This window comes from Capra hircus, chromosome 14, assembly GCF_001704415.2.
Source record: "Capra hircus breed San Clemente chromosome 14, ASM170441v1, whole genome shotgun sequence".
Taxonomy (NCBI): domain Eukaryota; kingdom Metazoa; phylum Chordata; class Mammalia; order Artiodactyla; family Bovidae; genus Capra; species Capra hircus.
Window position 1 is genome coordinate 55,842,591 of NC_030821.1, and position 19,772 is coordinate 55,862,362.

Consider the following 19,772-nt stretch of genomic DNA (forward strand, 5'->3'; position numbering starts at 1 on the left):
ACTGTGTCTCCTGCATTGCAGGCGGATTCTTTACCACTGAGCAACCAGGTTAGCCCATACTGCACACAGGCACAAAGAATTATAAAGCAAGTACCCCTGTTACTCCCTGTCAGGCCAAGAAACAGAACACTGCTACACCAGAGATGCTCCGCACACCCCTCCTTCATTAACACCCTGTCTAGGACTCATCCAGCACCCCACATTGCATCTAGTTGTCATGTGCGTTTCTTCCAATCTGTGGCTGTTCCTTATCTTTCACAGCCTTGAATTTTTCCTTTGGCTATGCCGCATGGCATGTGGGATCTTCCCAGATCAGGGATCAAACCTGCACCCCCTGCAGCACAAGTATGGAGTTTTGTAAATCATTGGACCACAAAGGAAGTCCACAGCCTTGATAGTTTTAAAGCGTACCGGCCACTTACCTTGTAAGATTTTCCTGTTTGGGTTTGTCTGAGGTTTCCCCACGGCTGAGGTTATACATTTTGGGCAAGAATTCCACAGCATTGTGCCGTGTGGTCATGTCACTTTTTCATACTATAGAGGTCCAATCATTAGTTTTTATTTCGAGTTCCTGGTACATTATGCTTGACTTTGGTTATTTTCAGAGTATGTAAAATATTACTATAGTTTTGAGTCAAACAAAAATGTATATTGAAAGGTGCTACTCGTTCCAAATACCCCATTCCAGTTCCTCTTTACTTGCTACTCTGACCATTCTCTGTAGGTAACCAGTCTCTTTAGTTTTTAGTTTATCCTTGTATTTCCTCTGCACAGATGAGCAGCTACATACATATTTTCTTCTACTGCCTTTCTTATTAAAGGATGGCAACCTGCAGACATGCTTACATGTTGCTTTTCTCACTGAACAACATATCCTGGGAATGACGACATGAGCGCATAGAGCTCTCCCACACACTTTATACAGCTGTGGACTGTATCCTGTGATGTTCCAGGTCACTGAATCACTATGTGTAGACATTTAGGTCAGTTTCAATGATCTTGTCGTCACAGCCAATGCTGCACTGAGCAACCTTGTGCACATGGGCTTTCACACTGCTGGAAGGTATCATCCGGTATCTTCCCAGAAGCAGGAAGGCCAGGTCAACAGCCAAGTGTCTCCTAGTTCCATAGGGATTACGAGTTCCTCTCCAGAAAGGGAACGTTAAGTCTGCACTTTAACCAGGAACACAAGACATTTCACCGACAGAATGTGTTGTCATACTTGTGTATTAAACTTCTTCCAGTCTCATAGGAGAGAGATGTTATGTTTTAATTTGCATTTCTCTAATTGTTTGAAGTTTATTTTTTGGCAGCACCGTGCAGCATGTGGGACCTTAGTTCTCTGGCCAAGGGTCAAGCCTGTGTCCCCTACATTGGAAGCATGGTCTTTTTTTAATTTGGCTATGACGCTTTGACACAATGGGTCTTCACTGAGGCATGTGGGATGTAGTTCCCTGACCAGGGATCAAACCCGGGCCCCCTGTGTTGGGAGCAGAGTCTTAACCAGCGACCACCGAGGAAGTTATAAGTTCCGTTTGAATTTTGAAATACATTTTAGAGGCACTTCTGTTTCTCTTTCTTTGGTGAACTTTTTCCTAGCAGGTTTTTGCCTCTTGTCTTTCAGTTTTTAAGAGCTGACCTGATGATTTTCCAAAGCTAATGGATGAACACCAAGTATATACACTGGCACCTTATTTCCTATCCTGACTCCAAGCAAGTGAGCCCTGTTGTCTAGTATATACCAACACGACACGAGAAACTCTACTTCTGGAGTTAGGCTCTATTCTCATTTGAATACCAAAGCACGTGTGAACTCTTTCTAAGAAACACAAGGAGGTATACAGTCAATTACATATCATGGAAGAGGGTCATCTTTTTCCATTATTATGGTTTCCTTTTTGTATTATTTTTTAACTCAGTCAAACCTTGGGCTGCCAACTTTAGTACTGTGCTTCACTAGCTACGAGAAAATACATGTTTAATGTTTTCCAAAGCCGAACAGAATTTTTGGAGTGATTAGACATTTTAGTATCATATAAATTCCTACTTTCCTATTAGAAGAAAATTATGGACTATTTTCCTGTGATAAGGCTACTTTTAAAAAGCATATATACACACGTATGTGTAACCAAATCATTTTGCTGCACACCTGAAACTAAAACAGTACCTAAATCAACTATACATCAATAAAAAATTAGTAAGTGTATGAAGATACAGTTTTGCTTTCACGTATTGTTTGAATATCTAATTATATGCTACTCTTTCAAAAATTTGGTCTTAATTCAGTTTTGTTAAATCCAGAAGGCAAATTATAATGCTGTCTTTATGAAAATTACCACTTTGTAATGTTACATGTTGAGATATTAAAAGTTGTATTTTTTAGTGACCGATTTTCTAGCTCTTAAAACATGTCCATGGATGCTACAAAAATTGATCAAAGATCATCTGAAGACTCAGTTTTAAAAGGTTCGGTTCCAGGCATCACCATTACATTATTTGTGAAACAGGAGAGCAGAAGCTAGACAGTAATGCTGCTTTGTTGACTGAAGTAAAGGATTCACCACATGTTTCTTACTGGCAGGTGAGGTGTGCAGAGAAAGTGGTGTTAACTACAGAGAGGCCCCTACATGCCCCTGCTGCCCAAGTCCCGAGGCAGGGAAGGCTGTTATAGGGTTTGCATTTGAGGGCTCCAGCTCTTCTTAGGGCTTTCCTGGGGCTCAGATGGAAAAGAACTCGAGTGTGATGCAGCAGACTTGGGTTTGATCCCTGGGTCGGGAAGATCCCCTGGGGAAGGGAATGGCAATCCACTCCAGCACTCTTGCCTGGAGAATCCCATGAACAGAGGAGCCTGGGGGGCTGGTCCACAGGGTCGCAAACGTCGGCTGTGACTAAGCACATATGCATGATCCTCTTAGATTATTAAAATACATGCGCTTTGTTGTTGTTTTTTAACCATTACTTTCTGTTTTTATGCTTGATTTATAGAAGAATTAGAGGAGACAGCGTGGGAAAGGAATATGTTAAGCTTCTGGAAAAATTAATGGCAGTTGAAGAATCATCCTCTTCCTGGTTGAGTGGAACAAGTCCCCGTTGTTTCAACTTGTCCTGCCCACCACCGATGAGTGAATGGGAAGACTGGGAATTTGGTAACACCACTTTCAGGGAAAAACAAGTATAGTAAAAATACTCAGGAACCTCGATTTCCCCTCACCTTTCCCTCTGCCCTCGAGGAGCTCGTTAAAACTAAGATAGCATTAGGTGACTTCTCCCAAGAGCACTGTCAAAGCTTTGACAGAGCATTGCTGAATCTTCCGGAAAGACGGGCAGAAAGCTAAAGTCAGTGAATAGATTAAAAATAGCTGCTTTCATTCTTAAAAATACTTGCTTATATATGTCATCAATAACAAAGAATTTTAATACTGTTGAAAAGATTTTTATCACATTCTAGCAAAATTTTTAAAAGGGGTAGTGTTAAAACATTCTGACCCTTTAAAAAAATATGCTTAAATACACATCAAAGCTGTGGATGGACTAAAAAATTAACTTCTAAAAAAGGATGTGGTCATAATAAAAAAAAAAGAACATTTTTATACATAGGATTTTATTTTGCACTGCTATAACAATTTCATTATAGACCAAGGGAGATAAAAGAAAAAGGGTAAAACCACCACACTGAGTAAATTACTAAAGCTTTTCTACATTTAACAGGATTTTCCATCTGGTAGATTTATTGTCATATCCCCTTCAAAACAGACAAGATGCTTACCATATTTTAAAGATTATAGGTTGCCACTGAAAGAAAAATTTTACACATTTCACTGTACATCAAGGTTGAAAAACTGTCCTGCATGAAAAATATACTTAGAAATCATGTGAATAAAAGGAAAAGAAAACATTATTGTTGAAAGAAAGGTTAAAGTCCTCGCAACGTGCCATCTACACACGGACACTCGTTCCTCCTGCAGTCGCTCAGGGGGAGGAGTCCTTGCTTCTGCGCAGCTCTCTCATCATACTGTGTTCCTACCCAATGGGATGCATTAAGGCAAACAAATCCTTCTCTGAAGAGGTCTTACAGAAACTGTGGACAAATAGCAAACTTTTGGCATTAAAACAGGTTAACACATACACAGCCTTTAGTAATAATGTACATTTAAGCATATTTCTCTTGGACTAGTGACAAGGAAAAATGAACATGCTTGTTAACAATGTCAAAAAGTTTTAAAATTCAGTGTCCAAGCAATTCCTAACGATGCTTCTGTAGCTTTAAGCTCTAAACAGTATAGAATTTATGCAAATGCATTAAAGAATTCAAGCTTGGCAAATTACACCCAAGCAGGTTATTAAACTATATATACAGAAAGTAAATGATAAATACAGAATTAAAAGAGTCCTTCTGTTTTCCTTAGAGCCTTGAAAATTGACAAACTTTTGAGGACAGTTCTATAATATTAAACATTAGGTAACCACGCGTATGGGGAAACCTAACTCCACAAACTGATTTAAAATACTCAGGATGACTCTGTAGTGTTTCATACAATTCAGTTTGTAGGTAGGGGCACGAGACAACATTTAACAAAAATAATCACATCAATTGACCTAGAAATCAAATGCAAATAGATATGAATACAATCTCCAAAATCTGTCTTTTTAAGTGAACATTAACCATTTATTCAAAGTTATACAAGAATTTGAAGGATTAAAGTCTTCTGTGACATAAAGCCATTTCAAACAGTTTCATGTCTCAGCTGAGCAGGAGGAGAGGGTGGAAGGATAGGTGAGCAGCCCCTTTTGGGCAGCAAGACCGTACAAACAGACTCAACAGCAGCCTCCGCCGGCCTGCTGTCCTCCCTGACTGCCTGCGTGTGTGGCATTGGTAGCAGCATGCTGAGGGCCAATTTTAATGCCATTTGCCTGCAATAAAAGAGAAAAGGATAATATAAAGGTCAAGTTCAAGAAATCCTTTGGTTTCTTAATGGTACAATATTACCAAACAACTAAAATATATTTTAAAAATACATCTATTAAGCAAATTTTTGGCAACAATTAAAACAGTATCTCTCAGGAAATGTTTCTTTCTTTTAAAGTAATACTGTGGAAATATTCCTGAAGACTATTCCTTATCACGGTCAGGTACTAGGTTAACAGAAACCTAGTTAACAGTGCTGCTTTTAAGGGAATTCTCACAATGGAGAGACTGTTTAAAACAAAAGCATTAAAGGAGGAAAATGTGCAAATCTTAGGCCGCTCCCACACAGCGGACAACCTTTCCTCTAGACAGCGTTTCTGCTCCATGTTGAATCAGCTGTACAGGCTAAGGGCATATGAGTGTTCTGTGTCATCAATAATTTCTATGATCCCCAAAGACATGGCAGCTTGCCAGGAACCCACACACAGAGTGGTTCTTTCATTCATCAAACTCACACTTATGTCTTAACCCTCACTCCCTCAAGTGGATTTTACCTAAAAATACAACGCACGGAGAAAAGTAATACAGTAGCTTCAGAAATTAAGCTCTTAAGGAAACTTGACGTCACAGTAAATCTCAGATTTATAGTGCTTGGCAGTTGTTCTGCAACAGTAGTAGCCTTGGGGTTTCTGGCACTGGCTCAGTATTGACAGCAGCTGATGTGGTTTCTTTTCGCTCTTTTGACTCCTCTTTAATAAAAAGCATGCCCTATGGCTCATTGGTTTTGCCCCCTCTGGGCTGGTAGCAACTTCTTGAGGAATCAAGGAGTCAGACTTGGCAGTAGGCCAAATAAATCGCACGGCCTGTTGGCTACTGACAGCACGTTACAATCAAAGCCGCACCAGGCACAGTAAAGCAGTCAGCTACTATATGAAACCAGACAGACACAATGAACGTGCCCTTTTTCATAGAGGTCCAATTACTGTTCAATTTATACGGCATTAGTCTCTGAATGGTGTCACCGTGAAATTAACTCAAGATCTACTGCCATAGAAACTTTATCACTACAGATTAAACTTTATCACTACAGATTAAAAGAAATCGAAAAATCAAGTACTTTTTGGAAACCCTGGGTGAACTGTTGCTTGTGTTAGCAAAGAACACTGAGGCAAATAAAAAGAGCCTCTTGCGTCCTGGCCAAGAGAGACATACATATAATGTCCTCCCAACACAGGGCCTTCCTCACTGCACCTGGGGGAGGTAGAAAGGGTTTTCTCTCGGAAACAAGAAAACCTAACATGGACTCGCAAAAACATTTATGTAAAAGTAAATAATATACCCTGTTCACATAAAAATTCTAAAATAAGGATAAATGCATAGTGGGGATTTAGGTCAAAATAATGGCTTTTGGTAAACACTCTGAATTATTTGCTTCAAACTTTTAATATTTTATCCTAATCATCTTGATCAAATCTGGCTCAGAATAATTTTACAAAAAGAGAGAAAAGAAAAGCTACCCACAAAAACAAAACAACCAGCGCCAACTGCCAATTACATGTATTACCTTGGTCTCCTGAAAACACGCTATGCTGAACTGGGAGTAATTTCCAAATTGGGCATTTCCCTCTTCTGCACCAGACAACAGAGAGAGCATCCTGCACTAGGAGCACTGCACATGCACATTTACACACTAGGAAATTATTCCCCAAGGCAGGCGACACCATATGGGTGTGTGGATCAAAGTGGATTTTCTTCTCTTTGGAGGATTTCTATTATTTTGCACTGCTTGCAATAAATGGATAGGGTCACTTACTTTAATCTGTTTTCATAGATAAACTGATGCTTTATAAAACATAAAGATTCAGCTATTAAACAACACATAAAAAACTTTCAATTACATGATTATAAACTAATGTTTAACTGACAGCATAGATCCATTTTAGGAATTTTTAAAAATATAAATTCTTGACTCAAGTAATTAAAATTCAATTATAGATTAATTATTAGCCAATTATATGTTTATACCTCATTATTAATGTCAAAGACTCCTTCTTGGATTTTTTCATAAATTTCTTTTGCTGTATTAATAAATGCCTGAAATATAAGATAGAGAAGTTAATTTATTGAAAACCACATAGTAAAAGAACATTATATAAAAAGGTCTATAAAATATCATAATGTTCAACATAAGAAAATCAACCAATGTAACACATCATATTAATAAAGGACAAAAATCATATGGTTGTTTTAATAGATGCAAAAAAAGCATTTGACAAAATCCAAGACCTTTTCACAATAAAAGCATTCAACAAACTAGATATTGAAGGGGACTTCCTCAACCCGATAAGCCATATCTAAGGACACCCAGAGCCAGTGTCAGACCCAATGGTGAAGTGTGAAAGCCTTGCCTAAGATTCAGAACAAGATGAAGATGTGTGGGAACTAACACAATCAGTCATAAAGTAGAAACAACACACCTGTTCACCAGCTGGTGAATGAAAACCAAAATGTGGTGCAACTCATACAATGGAATAATATTCAGCCCTAAAAATATAAAGCACTGATTCATGAGACAAGGTGGATGAACTTTGTGAAGTAAAGTAAGCCCAATATGAGAGGTCACATAATACGATTCCATTTACGTGAAACGTGCAGAAGAGGTCAGTCCACAAAAGGAAAATAATTATTGGCTGCCAGGGATTATGGGAAGGGAGGAATGGAGTGATGAAAATATTCTGGAAGACAGTGGAGATGGTCGCATGACTCTGAACATACTAAAATCCACTGAATCATACCCTTTAAAAAAGGGTGAATTTTATGATATGTGAATTATATTTCAAAAGAAAAAAAAATCATGGCTGGGGAGACCAAAACGTAAGAACAGCACACATGTGAAAAACACATCAACTAGATAAGCTGCACAGACACCCATGATGTAACCAGCTTATTCTTGGAGGTCACTGTTCCACATAGGATCCTGTTTGCCTGACAATGTGTTACTTAACATACAGTTCAGGGGGGAAAGGATCAAAGGGTGCTTATTATAAAGAGGTAAAGGCAGTTCAACTTCTATGTCATGTTGAATCAAGTTTCATCCTTTTCCCACACAGCATACTACTAAATTAATTCAGAAACAGCTTACATTTATGTTAAGATAATAAGATATTTTACACATTATTCCCAGTGCTACAGAAGATGTATACAAACTCAGCTTTTAAACCACCAGATTTGAGAGGTAACAGTGTTATTATATTCAATTAGCATTCTATGAAAATTCATAAAAGAAGGTTGTTCTCCACTACTACTGATACAGACAATTCGAAATTTAAAAAGTAAACAGGTCTATGGAGCAGAACACATCATACCTTCTGTCTTTTCTACACTGGCAACAACTGACTGCTGAACTTGCCACCAGAGCTTTTGTTTCCTAATTAACAGGACTGATATGTTTTCACCTTTAAAGGCCTTACAGCTCCCCAGAGTAATCAATCTCCTGCAGCTCAATTACTGCACCAAGAACACACCAGTCGGTGTTGGGACGTGCGCGACAGTGGCGGAGGCACAGAGGTATGAATATGCATCAGCTCTAAGTGGCTGATCGAATCATCAGAGAGGGTCATGAGAACTTGCAGCAAAATAATGAGAAGAATTAATCACTGCAGATTCACAAGGCACTCAGGAAGCCAATGTGCTTTTCATGTGTGCACACTGGAGTTAAAGTGAAGGAGCAATTGGCTTTCAGCCAACTATGAATTGATTCACATTCCTCAAAATGGAGGTTATCCTTATAAGTAAGGGAAAACCTAACTCTATTTCCAATAACATGTCAATTACAGTGATGGCCGGGCTAACTAAACATTAAAAGTCAACAGATTCATAAATTCACAGGGTTATAATCCTTTTCAGGAGCACCCACACTGTGTACGTTTCATTAGAACATCAGACAGAACTACAAGGTCGCATAAATGAGCTATAACTTCATATAAACAAGGATTTTTATTATGAAAATCACTACATGTGCCGATGGATGTAAACAAATTGACTTTTTTGCCAATCTGTTGATGAATTTACTTAAAAAACTGGCTTAAGAAAGCTACATTTTTATTTATGCTAAATTTTCTAAATCACTATTAGTTTTATCATTTAAACAGTACATTAAGCAAGCACCTTCAAGAATAGCTGTACCCAATGGATGTAGGATGTATTTTATATCTGAAAGATATGCAATTAACTCAATTATAATTAAATATAACAGTTATCTTTTATAATTCCTATCATCTCAATGAAATGCTATTTGGACAATACTACATTTACCTGTCATCCAACTCTGATTACATATTAAAGACACTGAAATAAAAATATTTCCCACTTCTTCCAGCACATTATAGAGATGATACTATATAAATGGATCAGTTCATTTACACCATACCAATGATTAATAGTTAATATATATTACTAAGTGATTAATGATTAATTTTAATGATACCTCAAGAGTTCAGAATCAATGTAACAGATGTAGGCAGTAGTATACCTCTTTTATGCACTGAAATTGAGTTCCCAAATATAATGACACATTAACAAAATACTGTTAAGGTTTAGTAGCGATAAAACTTTTAAGAGAAAAGCCTTGCCTGTCACAGATAGTAACTGTCCACTAAAGCTGCAAAGCATTTCAAAACTCAGAAAGACAACAGATACATTATCTGTTATAATAACTGACTAGAATTTTCTTTCATTGCTCATTTCACTCTAGTCACTGAAAATCAATCTCCATAAATATTTTCCTTTTTTTGCTGGAGGTTAATTGCTTTACACTGCTCCTGCTGTACAGCAGTGTGAATCAGCTGTATGTATACACATATCTTCTCCCTCTTGAACCTCCCTCCATCCCCTATCCCACCCCTTCATATATATTTTTTTAAGGAACAGATGTAATAGTGTGAAATACCTCTAGAACATAGAAAAAATCGAAGTAATTAAAATTAAACCATTACAAAGCCTTTATACCAGGCTCATGTTTTGCTTTTATTTTTTTTTTTTTTCGGTTGCACTGCATTGCATGCATGATCTTAGTTTCCTGACCAGGGATTGAACCTGGGGCCCCAGCAGTGAACGGGCCAAGTCCTAACCACAGGTCCACCAGGGAATTCCCTAAAGCTTATGCTTTAATAGGACAGTCTTAAATTGAAATTCCTTCCAATTTTAGACATCATTTTAACTAGTTTCACTTTTTCTATTCCCCAGGCTACCGAAGCAAATTATGAAAAGGAGGGGAAAGAAGACTGGGAAAGCGAACGAGTGAGAAGCGTGTATCTTGAGTGGCCGGTGGGGATGTGCACACAGCATCGGGGACTGAGCCAGGCTCTGGATTGGCTGCGGAGCCGTGGGCCTGTGCAGACCGGGCTCACCGCTCCTGAGGGGAGAGGGCACCTGTTGACCAAGATAGCCCAAGTCATCAAGGAGAAAGGGGCTCAGGATTCGCTGTTTAACGTAAAACAAAACACATTTTTGCCTTCATCATTCTTACAGATTTCAACGTTACCAGGGAAAGACTGTGTAACAATTAACTTATCTGGAATAGTTATTTCCTTACTCTCAGAAAAATGAAGCAAGATGATGGCAGAACTCCAGAAAATTTTCAGCACTAGTTAATTAACATAATACTTTGAAAACATGACATCCTAAAGATCATTGCAGCTTTCTGCAACACATTAAGTCAGAACCACAAATGTTACATTCATCTCTATTCCATGTTTCAAATAGTCAAATCTGAATAGGTTACAGGACAGGAAAAAAAACCCTGCTGAGAAACTGATGTGAAAGGATTTCATTAGGCCTGTGAGACAACCCAGGCACATCCATGGTTAAGAAGTATAAACAGATTTCCTCGCAGCCAACCTACCCTGGCGAGGCCTGGCCTCCCATGCAGGGCCTACGCCAGCACCTGAAGCCCAACTCTCTCCGTTTCCCATTAGCTCTCCACTCTGCTCTCCTTAATTAATTGCCATGTCCAGTTCCTTACCTTTATTAGCCATTAACTGCCTTCCACTTCAGACACTAATCTTTCAACCCCTGGCAGTAGTTACCTGAGTGATGCTTGATAATACCTTGCCTTACTGAGGTTAAGTTTTCAGGGACTTCTATAGCACAAATTAAAATATACATAACCACAAGAAATAAAGCGTATAGCCCACCTACCACCTGGCCTTTATCTAAGGGTACCTACTCCATTGTTGACTGAGCTGGTACTTCTCGGGGTATGGATGAAAGGTTCGGGGATAAGGACGATGTAGATAGATCCTACTGCTGCTGAACTGAACCAGTTTAGTCAAAAGGATCTCAGCATGAGTGCTGATATTTCAGCTGCAGATGCAGGAAACGTAAACCCTCTGCCCTGACTGACAGAAGGAGGGTGTGTGCAGGGCAGGATGGGGGTAGGGCCGGCTGTGGACAGTGCGCCCAGAGTGCCTTCTCAGCCAACAACAGGGAGCACAAAGGGGAACACGGAATCATGGTTTGTTTTTATTAGGGGTTTTACAGTTTTTAAGGCAAAATATTGAAAATAAATTGTCTACAACAGAGTAACATTTAAATTACTTCCTTGTGTAACATGCTGCCACCTGGTGGCTAGATAAAAGTTACAGCATCTGTTAGGTGAGAATTCAAAATAAATAGAAGTACCTCAGTTTTACTTAGACATCTAGAATAGATGTAAAGAGCAAAGTGTCCTGTAAAATAAGCGACTCTTTGGTTCTCCCTGAGAACTGGGAAAAGGAACTAGAGTGTTGCTGAAGTCTCACCTCCATTGCTTAATCAATGCCATGGACAATACTGGTGTTGACTTGCCAAAGCTTCTATTAACCCATATTTACCAAGTATTTACTGTATGGGCCAGTTACTATGCTAAGTGATTTACACAGGTTCTCATTATTTCTGAAAAGAAGTTCAAAGTATGTATAAAAATGAGGAAGTTAATTTTGTGGGTTGAATCTGTACCTGTAAGCTTGTTAGCAGAACAGAAGGTGGGGCTCTGAACCAGGCTTGGGGTTGGGGGGTCAAAGGCCAGTGTCGCCTCTTACCACATGCAACCTCTCTGTCAAATGGGGGCCACAATGATGCCTACGCCACAGACTTGTTGGAGGAAGAAGGTTAAGCACTGAGACCAGTGCTTGGCTTGTAGGTAGACCTTGGCGCAGCTCCCACCACCACAAGGATATGAGGGCAAGGGATAGCTATGGGAACCACAAGAGCAGCAGGTACATAAGAGCAGAACCCCCAGTGAATTAAAACATCCTAATTAAATAAAACTAAGTATCAAAAGGTAAACTAGCAACACATAATGTGTACACAGTGAGCCCTCCAGAAGAAAGTGCACTGAGATAAGACTTTGATATTATGCAGAGATAGGACAGTCTTGTGAAAAGGATATCAGACTAGAATTCAAGATGGGGCAGTTTATACATGAAGCTTCTTCAAATTCTGTGACTGATTCTATCTGCTTTAGCTTCAAGGGGAGAGGCCTCCCACACACAATAACTCCTAACGTGTTTCACGGACACCCTCCGCAGGGGCCACCCCTGGGGGGATGAGTGAGGAAGGAGGCGGCCACTGGCAGGAGAACCAGGGCACAGCCCCTACTCCACAGTAGAGCCATTCTGCTCTTTCGTCTTTCATCTAGCTTCCTGTGTTCTCTTAGAAGAGAGAACAGCTGCTGAATCTACTGACCTGTAATAATTCTCACTGTACAAACACCACAGACTGAGCTGCAAAAGGAGAAATGACTTGCCCAAGAACAGGCAGGCAACACTGGAGCAGAAGCAGGATGAAGATCCTGCCCACATTTATCCTCTTTCTATTAGGATTTTTTATCTTCAGTACAACTCAAAGGAATTTTTATTTAATTTGCTTACGTGGCCATTACAACTGAACATAAAAAGCACACACTTCTCATATCCTTTAAAAAAAAAACTTCTAGCTAGCTAGAAGCTGTTTTGGATGGCTAAGTTTGCTTCCGTGTTACTTATAACACAGAGATCTATTCTGTGGTTAATTTAGTTCTTCCATTCAACAAGCGCGCTGAACACCTGATTGATACCCGGCACTGAGCATGCCGTCGCATCCTCAGGTACATGCACGTTTTGATCTCAAGGATGTGGCAACACGGGACAGATGTGAACCCAAGACTGGAACACAGCCCAGAAACTTCCAAAGCAGTTGTTTAGAAGGGTAATAATGTGGCATGACTGCTTCTACTGGTAAAAAAAAAAACAAAAAAACAAAAAACTGTCCGGAGAAAGCCCTGTGAACGAAGGCCTGAAGGATAAGTAAGCTCCCACTCATGTATTAGAAAAATCAGGGGAGGAAAGAGCACCCTGGACAGAGGGGCAGGTTTTAAGCTTAGCTAACGTGGAAGCTGGGTAGTGAGCCATGGGAGATGAGGATAAAGAGGTGCCCAGGGAACTCTGAAAAGGGATGAAGTCTGGGGACAAAATCAGAGGGTAGCTTAGAGGAGGAGTTAAGAGGAGGCAAGGCTGGTGACAGGAAGGCCAGTAAGGAGTTTAGGACAATAATCAAGGTAAGAGGTAAAGGCCTGACAATTTGTAACAGCGGCCACCAGAATAGAAAGCAAACAAACTTAGTATCTCCTATGGAGAAATTAACAGGACTTGATAAAGAACAGGGATAAGATGATAAGATGTTTAAGGATGACTCCATTTTTGGCTTAAGTGACTGAGATGGAAGGGTATGTCGTGATTCAGGTTTTAAGGAAGGAATGTAAAGTTTATTTCAGACACATGGAACTCTGCCGCTGATGGGGAAGCCTTGAGAGCTGGTGATCTATAGAGTCATGTGAGTGTTTAAGTGTGTGACATGCACACAGCAGCATGACTGTCTTCAGAAATGTCTAGCTTCCCTGGTTTAGAAGCAGAGAAAATGGATGTAACTTTGAAAAGTTAGTCTGGTTCTGATCATTCCTGAAGTTCCCTAGGATGATGGCCAAACAGGGGGTGGGGAGTAGAGTAGGGGTGGGGGTGGGGGAAAGAGGAGAAACCTTCTAATCTTTGGAAGGGAGCAGTAAACATTTATTACACTAAATCCCCCCTAGAGGGATGCTGGAAACTTGCTAAGGTCAGGTCAGATTTACAGTGAAAAGCCCTGTGGAGAGCACATCATTAGAAATGCCAGGCTGGATGAAGCACAAGCTGGAATCAAGACTGCTGGGAGAACTATCAATAACCTCAGATATGCAGATGACACCACCCTTATGGCAGAAGTGGAGAAGGACTAAAGAGCCTCTTGATGAAAATGAAAGAGGAGAGTGGAAAAGTTGGCTTAAAGCTCAATATTCAGAAAACTAAGATCATGGCATCTAGTCCCATCACATCATGGCAAATAGATGCAGAAACAATGGAAACAGTGAGAGACTTTATTTTGGGGGCTCCAAAATCACTGCAGATGGTGATTGCAGCCATGAAATTAAAAGACATTTGCTCCTTGGAAGAAAAGCTATGACCAACCTAGACAGCATATGAAAAAGCAAAGACACTATTTTGCCAACAAAGGTCCATCTAGTCAAAGCTATGGTTTTTCCAGTAGTCATGTATGGATGTGAGAGTTGGACCATAAAGAAAGCTGAGCACCAAAGAATTGATGCTTTTGAACTGTGGTGTTGGAGAAGACTCTTGAGAGTCCCTTAAACAGCAAGGAGATCAAACCAGTCAATCCTAAAGGAAATCAGTCCTGAATATTCATTGGAAGGACTGATGCTGAAGCTGAAACTCCAATACTTTGGCCACCTGATGTGAATAACTGACTCACTGGAAAAGACCTGGATACTGGGAAAGACTGAAGGCAGGAGGAGAAGGGGACAAGAGAGGATGAGATGGTCAGATGGCATCACTGACTCAATGGACATGAGTTTGAGTAAGCTCTGGGAGCTGGTGATGGACAGGGAAGCCTGGTGTGCTGCAGTCCAGAAGTGAACTGAACGGCCCTGTGGAATTCACGACACTGAGTACAGGGCTAAGGGGTCAGCAAACCCCTCAGTTTACACCCACATTCCAGCTCTACAAAACACCTGTTCTACCACTTACAACACAGCCCAAGGCAAGGAAGGTGTCATCTCATTTGGAATTCAGTCTGCAGGATCTCCAAGGACCAGGAGCGGACACCAGTATTAACAAGAGGCCTTGAAACTGGTCTTCTTGGTTACTGAGGTCTTACCGTCACGCGCTTCCCCCCAAGACACAGAAATCCACTGATCCTTCAGGTTAGATGGCCTGGCAGATTACTACGACCTGTCTCTGGGTTAGCATGCTGTATTTTCAGTTATCATCTTGGCTCTTATCTTTAGTACTTTAGCAGCTAAATCAGGAATTTTCAGCCCTGATTTTTCAATAGTTTAAGATATTTTTAATTACTAAACTTTTGCCGCAATTTTTTTCACATTTATGTATTTTTCCTGGTTTCCCACAAATTTCCAATCTTAACTTTAAGCAAAACTGATGAATATAGGGGGAAACCACCCATCAAATGGCTAAGAGACTGGGAAGAATATCTGACACAGTGACAACAGTTTGACAAATAATATTTCACTGACACCACAGTCACCTTTGGGCCCTAGAGGGAAGGCAATAATGTCAAGTTTTGGTAATTACAACTCTGAGAAAAAGAAATGTTAATGTAGAGAGGAAATACAAAGAAAAAAACAAGGTAGGAATTATAGAAGCAAATATATCACTTCTAGAGCATTTGGACATCTTCAGAAAGTTGGCCTGCTGCTTCTGGGAAGGGGTATTTTCTCTCGCCTGCCGTAATCTTTGAGGCAGTTATTCCTGGGTCTGAAAAACCCTTTCAAACCACAAAGACTCCAGGAAGCTACCAGAGGGAGCTCCCCATCAAAGGAGAAGCCAGTCTATTATCAGTGTTTTCAACAATCTCACAGGTTTTAGAACACTTAGGGCAAAGAAGGTTTTGGACAGAATTCCACCTACAGGTTAACAAGCGGGACCAAAGCAGAAGTTGACTAAAGACTGCAGCGAGGGGAGAAGGGCTAAAGAAATTAAGGAAATACTTAACCATCCACACATTTACCTACTGTGTGGGGAAAAAATGGTGCTAGATATTTGTAGATGCCAAGATACAAAGATGGTCTAGGTTTTCAAGGACTTCTGTCCTTAGTTGAGCCAACATGAAAAACAAGAGTCGTGACGGAGTCCTGAGAGTGTGAAGATGAAGCCACGGCCAGAAGGACGCAGGAATGAGTAAGCACCGAGAAGCAAGCACATCAGGGGACTGTGGATGGCGGGTGACAGTGGAGGGGGCGGGCTGTTTGTGCCTGTCCCGTGTCACGGCATTCCATGTGGAGGAAGGAGACTCGATGACATCCTTGGAGGCTCAGGTTGGAAAGGGGGGATTTCAAGTGCCAAGAAAACTTTCTGTGAATGCACTCCCAGTTTAATAAGAAGAGCGAGGAGGGGAGGACTGGCAAATGAAGGGCCTGTCTTCCAAGCCAAGGAGTTTGATTCTGAAGTGGTGGGGAACCACTGGAGGGTTTTAATAAAGCTGGAGAGTGACATTCAATTTTCCTTTTTTAGAAAGGTGTTATAGGCAAGAGTGTGGAGGACTGAAAAATGAAGATGGGGAGTCCAGTTAGGAAGCAATCATAGAAGAGGAGAGTGTGGAGAGATACTCAGATTAATAGGCAGAAATAGTGATACACATGTGGAGAGCAACACATATAACTGAGTGTGAAGAGGCAGGGAAGGGGGTGCTCTGGGACACAGGAAAGGGGACTTCGCAGACTAGAGGAGAGGAGGGGCAGCAGCAGTGGAGCTGGACACACAGTCCAAGAAGGGTATTCCTGGGTTCAGGTGATAATTTCAACATGGAAATGTAAGACAGTAAAGGAGTCTGGAAGGCACAGATAAAAAGATTATGATATCACGAGCTAAGAGAAAAGACAGGTTGTAGAAGAGTGAGTGGTCGGAAGTATCACATACCCCCCAGGGACTGTTAACATTAGGAAGAAAAAAGTTTTGTTAGGTGAGGCAACTAGGAGGTCCAGCAAGACCCCGGCTGTGTGGCTGAAGTCAGACTGGGAAGCTAGCTCTGGAAAACAATGAGGAAACGGAGTGCGGTGCGCAGGCTGCTCCCTGCAGTGGCTTCCCGCGCAGCGGAGCTCAGAGTCTAGGCCCAGGGCTTCGGCAGCTGCAGCTCTCGGGCTCTGGAACACAGGCTCAGTACACAGACTTAATTGCCCCATGGCACATGCAATCTTCCCAGACCAGGGATCAAACCCGTGTCCCCTGCACTGGCAGGTGGATTCTTATCCACTGTGTTTCCATGAAGTCCCCTTTTTGTGTGATTATAGATGACACTGTATTTTAAATTTTGGTGTTCACTGTAGATATATATAAATACAGTAGATTTTAAAATATGCCTTGTATACTATGAACTTGCTGCATTAACTTATTAGCTCTAGTTTATTTTGTACATCCCTTGGCCAGAGGACTGGAAAAGGTTAGTTTTCATTCCAATCCCAAAGAAGGGCAATGTCAAAGAATGTTCAAACTACCACACAAGTGTATTCATTTCACATGCTAGCAAGGTAATGCTAACAATCCTTCAAGCTAGACTTCAACAGTACATGAACCGAGAACTTCCAGATGTACAAGCTGGATTTAGAAAAAGCAGAGGAACCAGAGCTACCAGAGATCAAATTGCCAACATCTGTTGGATCAGAGAAAGCAAGGAATTACAGACAAACATGTACTTCTGCTCACTGACTATTCTAAAGCCTCGGACTGTGGAAAACTTGTAAAGAGATAGGAATACCAGACCACCTTACCTGCTTCCTGAGAAACCTGTATGCAGGTCAAGAAACAACAGTTAGAACCAGACATGGAACAATGGACAGGTTTAAAATTGGGAAAGGAATATATCAAGGCTGCACACTGTCACTCTGCTTATTTAACTTACATGCAGAGTACATCATGCAAAATGCCAGGCTGGATGAATCACAAGCTAGAATCAAGGCTGCCAGGAGAAACATCAACCACCTCAGATATACAGATGATACCACTCTAATGGCAGAAAGCAAAGAGGAACCAAAGAGCCTCTTGAGGAAGGTGAAAGAGGAAAGTGAAAAAGCTGGCTTAAAATGCAACATTCAAAAAACAAAGATCACGGTATCAGGTCCCATCACTTCATGGCAAACAGATGGGGAAACAATGATGGACTTTATTTTCTTGGGCTTTAAAATCACTGTGGATGGTGACTGCAGCTATAAAATTAAAAGATGCTTGCTTTTTGGGAGAAAAGCTATGATAAACCCAGACAGCACATTAAAAAGCAGAGACAACATTCTGCCAACAAAGGTTTGCATAGTGAAGCTATAGTTTTCCCAGCAGTTATGCACTATGGAAGAATTGGACCATAAAGAATGCTGAGTGCCAAAGAATTGATGATTTTGAACTGCTGTGCTGGAGAAGACTGTTGAGAGTCCCTTGGACAGCAAAGAGATCAAACCAGCCAATCCTAAAGGAAATCAACCTTGAATTTTCACTGGAAGGACTGATGCTGAAGCTGAAGCTGAAGCTCCAATACTTTTGCCACTTGATGCGAAGAGTCAACTCATTGGAAAAGACCCTGAGGCTGAGAAAGACTGAAGGCAGGAGAAGGGGATAAGGATGAGATAGTTGGATGGCATCAATGAATCAACGGACATGAGTTTGAGCAAATTCAGGGAGATAGTGAAGGACAAGGGAGCCTGGCGTGCTGCAGGACAAGGGAGGCTGGCGTGCTGCAGTCCAGGGGGTCACAAAGAATTGGACACGACTGAGAGACTGAACAACAAATTATTCTTGGGATTTCTACAGAGATAATCATATCATCCACAAATATAAACAACTTATTCCTTCCTTTTTGAGCTGTATGCCTTTATTTTCATGCCTTTATGCCATGTACTTATATCTTCTGGAAGGAACAAAACAGAAGAACACCACAACTTTCTGGATTGCCACTTACTCTCGAACCCAACCTGAGGTATATGAGCCAAGGGAATAAAAATAAGCCAAGGGAACCCCTGATGCATCATTCCTCAGATCCCAGGGTCTCTAGCTGGTTGGCCGCCTTCCTGCCACCTTTCTGTCTTCTTATAACTGTTTTACATATAATGCTCAGAGTTTTAGTTGTACTCAGCAGGAAAAGTAGGTGGAAAGTCAGTCTACTCCATGTTCCCAGATGCAGGAGTCCTTTGGTTATTATTTTCATGTTCAAATGATTTCCTTTGGATCACAGAATGGACTTCCATCTTCTTATTTTATCATGAAACATTTTTAGCTTTTAGGTAAGATCTCACATGTTATATTATGCAATGCTTATCTATGAATCCTTTAAAAATGGAATTTAAAAAGATTATCTCTTAATATCCTTGGCTTCTGAGAGGCAAATTAATTTACATGATTAAGAAAAGTGCTGTTCTCTCAAGACTGTGGAAAATTCCTGCCCTGATCAAATTTAAACAATTATCTTCATTATTAACTGCAGATACAGAATTTTTATAATAATGCTGCCAAAACATTAATGAAATATACTTCATTTAAATGTTCAGTCAAATGACAATAGTAATTTTCTACTTATAAATAAATACCTATTGTGACTTGTTAAAAATAAGAAAATGAACACAAAGGCTTCAGAGTTAAAACTAGAAATTCAGAATTACTTTCCGGCAGTGGCTGTCTTGTCATTTGACTTCATAGGACAGCTCTTTCATAAAATACAGATAGTTCTGGTTTTAAGGTTCTCAAAATCAACAAGAAAATCCACTGTTAATAATCAATAAGGATATGTTTCATACGTCTTG

The 19,772-nt window shown here is 40.5% G+C and overlaps 1 protein-coding gene across 2 annotated transcripts in view; it reads right to left on the reverse strand.

The window, feature by feature from the left end:
• Nucleotides 3,585-19,772, reverse strand: part of RAB2A (RAB2A, member RAS oncogene family) — a 64,852-nt gene continuing 48,664 nt past the window's right edge. The window contains exons 8-9 of one of the 2 annotated variants that reach the window (XM_018058074.1): nt 6,932-7,000; nt 3,585-4,911 (exon numbers count right to left, since the gene is read on the reverse strand). In XM_018058074.1, the coding sequence (XP_017913563.1) occupies nt 4,816-4,911; nt 6,932-7,000 (165 nt within the window). In that variant the 3' untranslated portion in view covers nt 3,585-4,815. The remainder of the gene's footprint in view (nt 4,912-6,931; nt 7,001-19,772) is intronic. The other variant, NM_001314182.1, reaches the window with a different exon arrangement.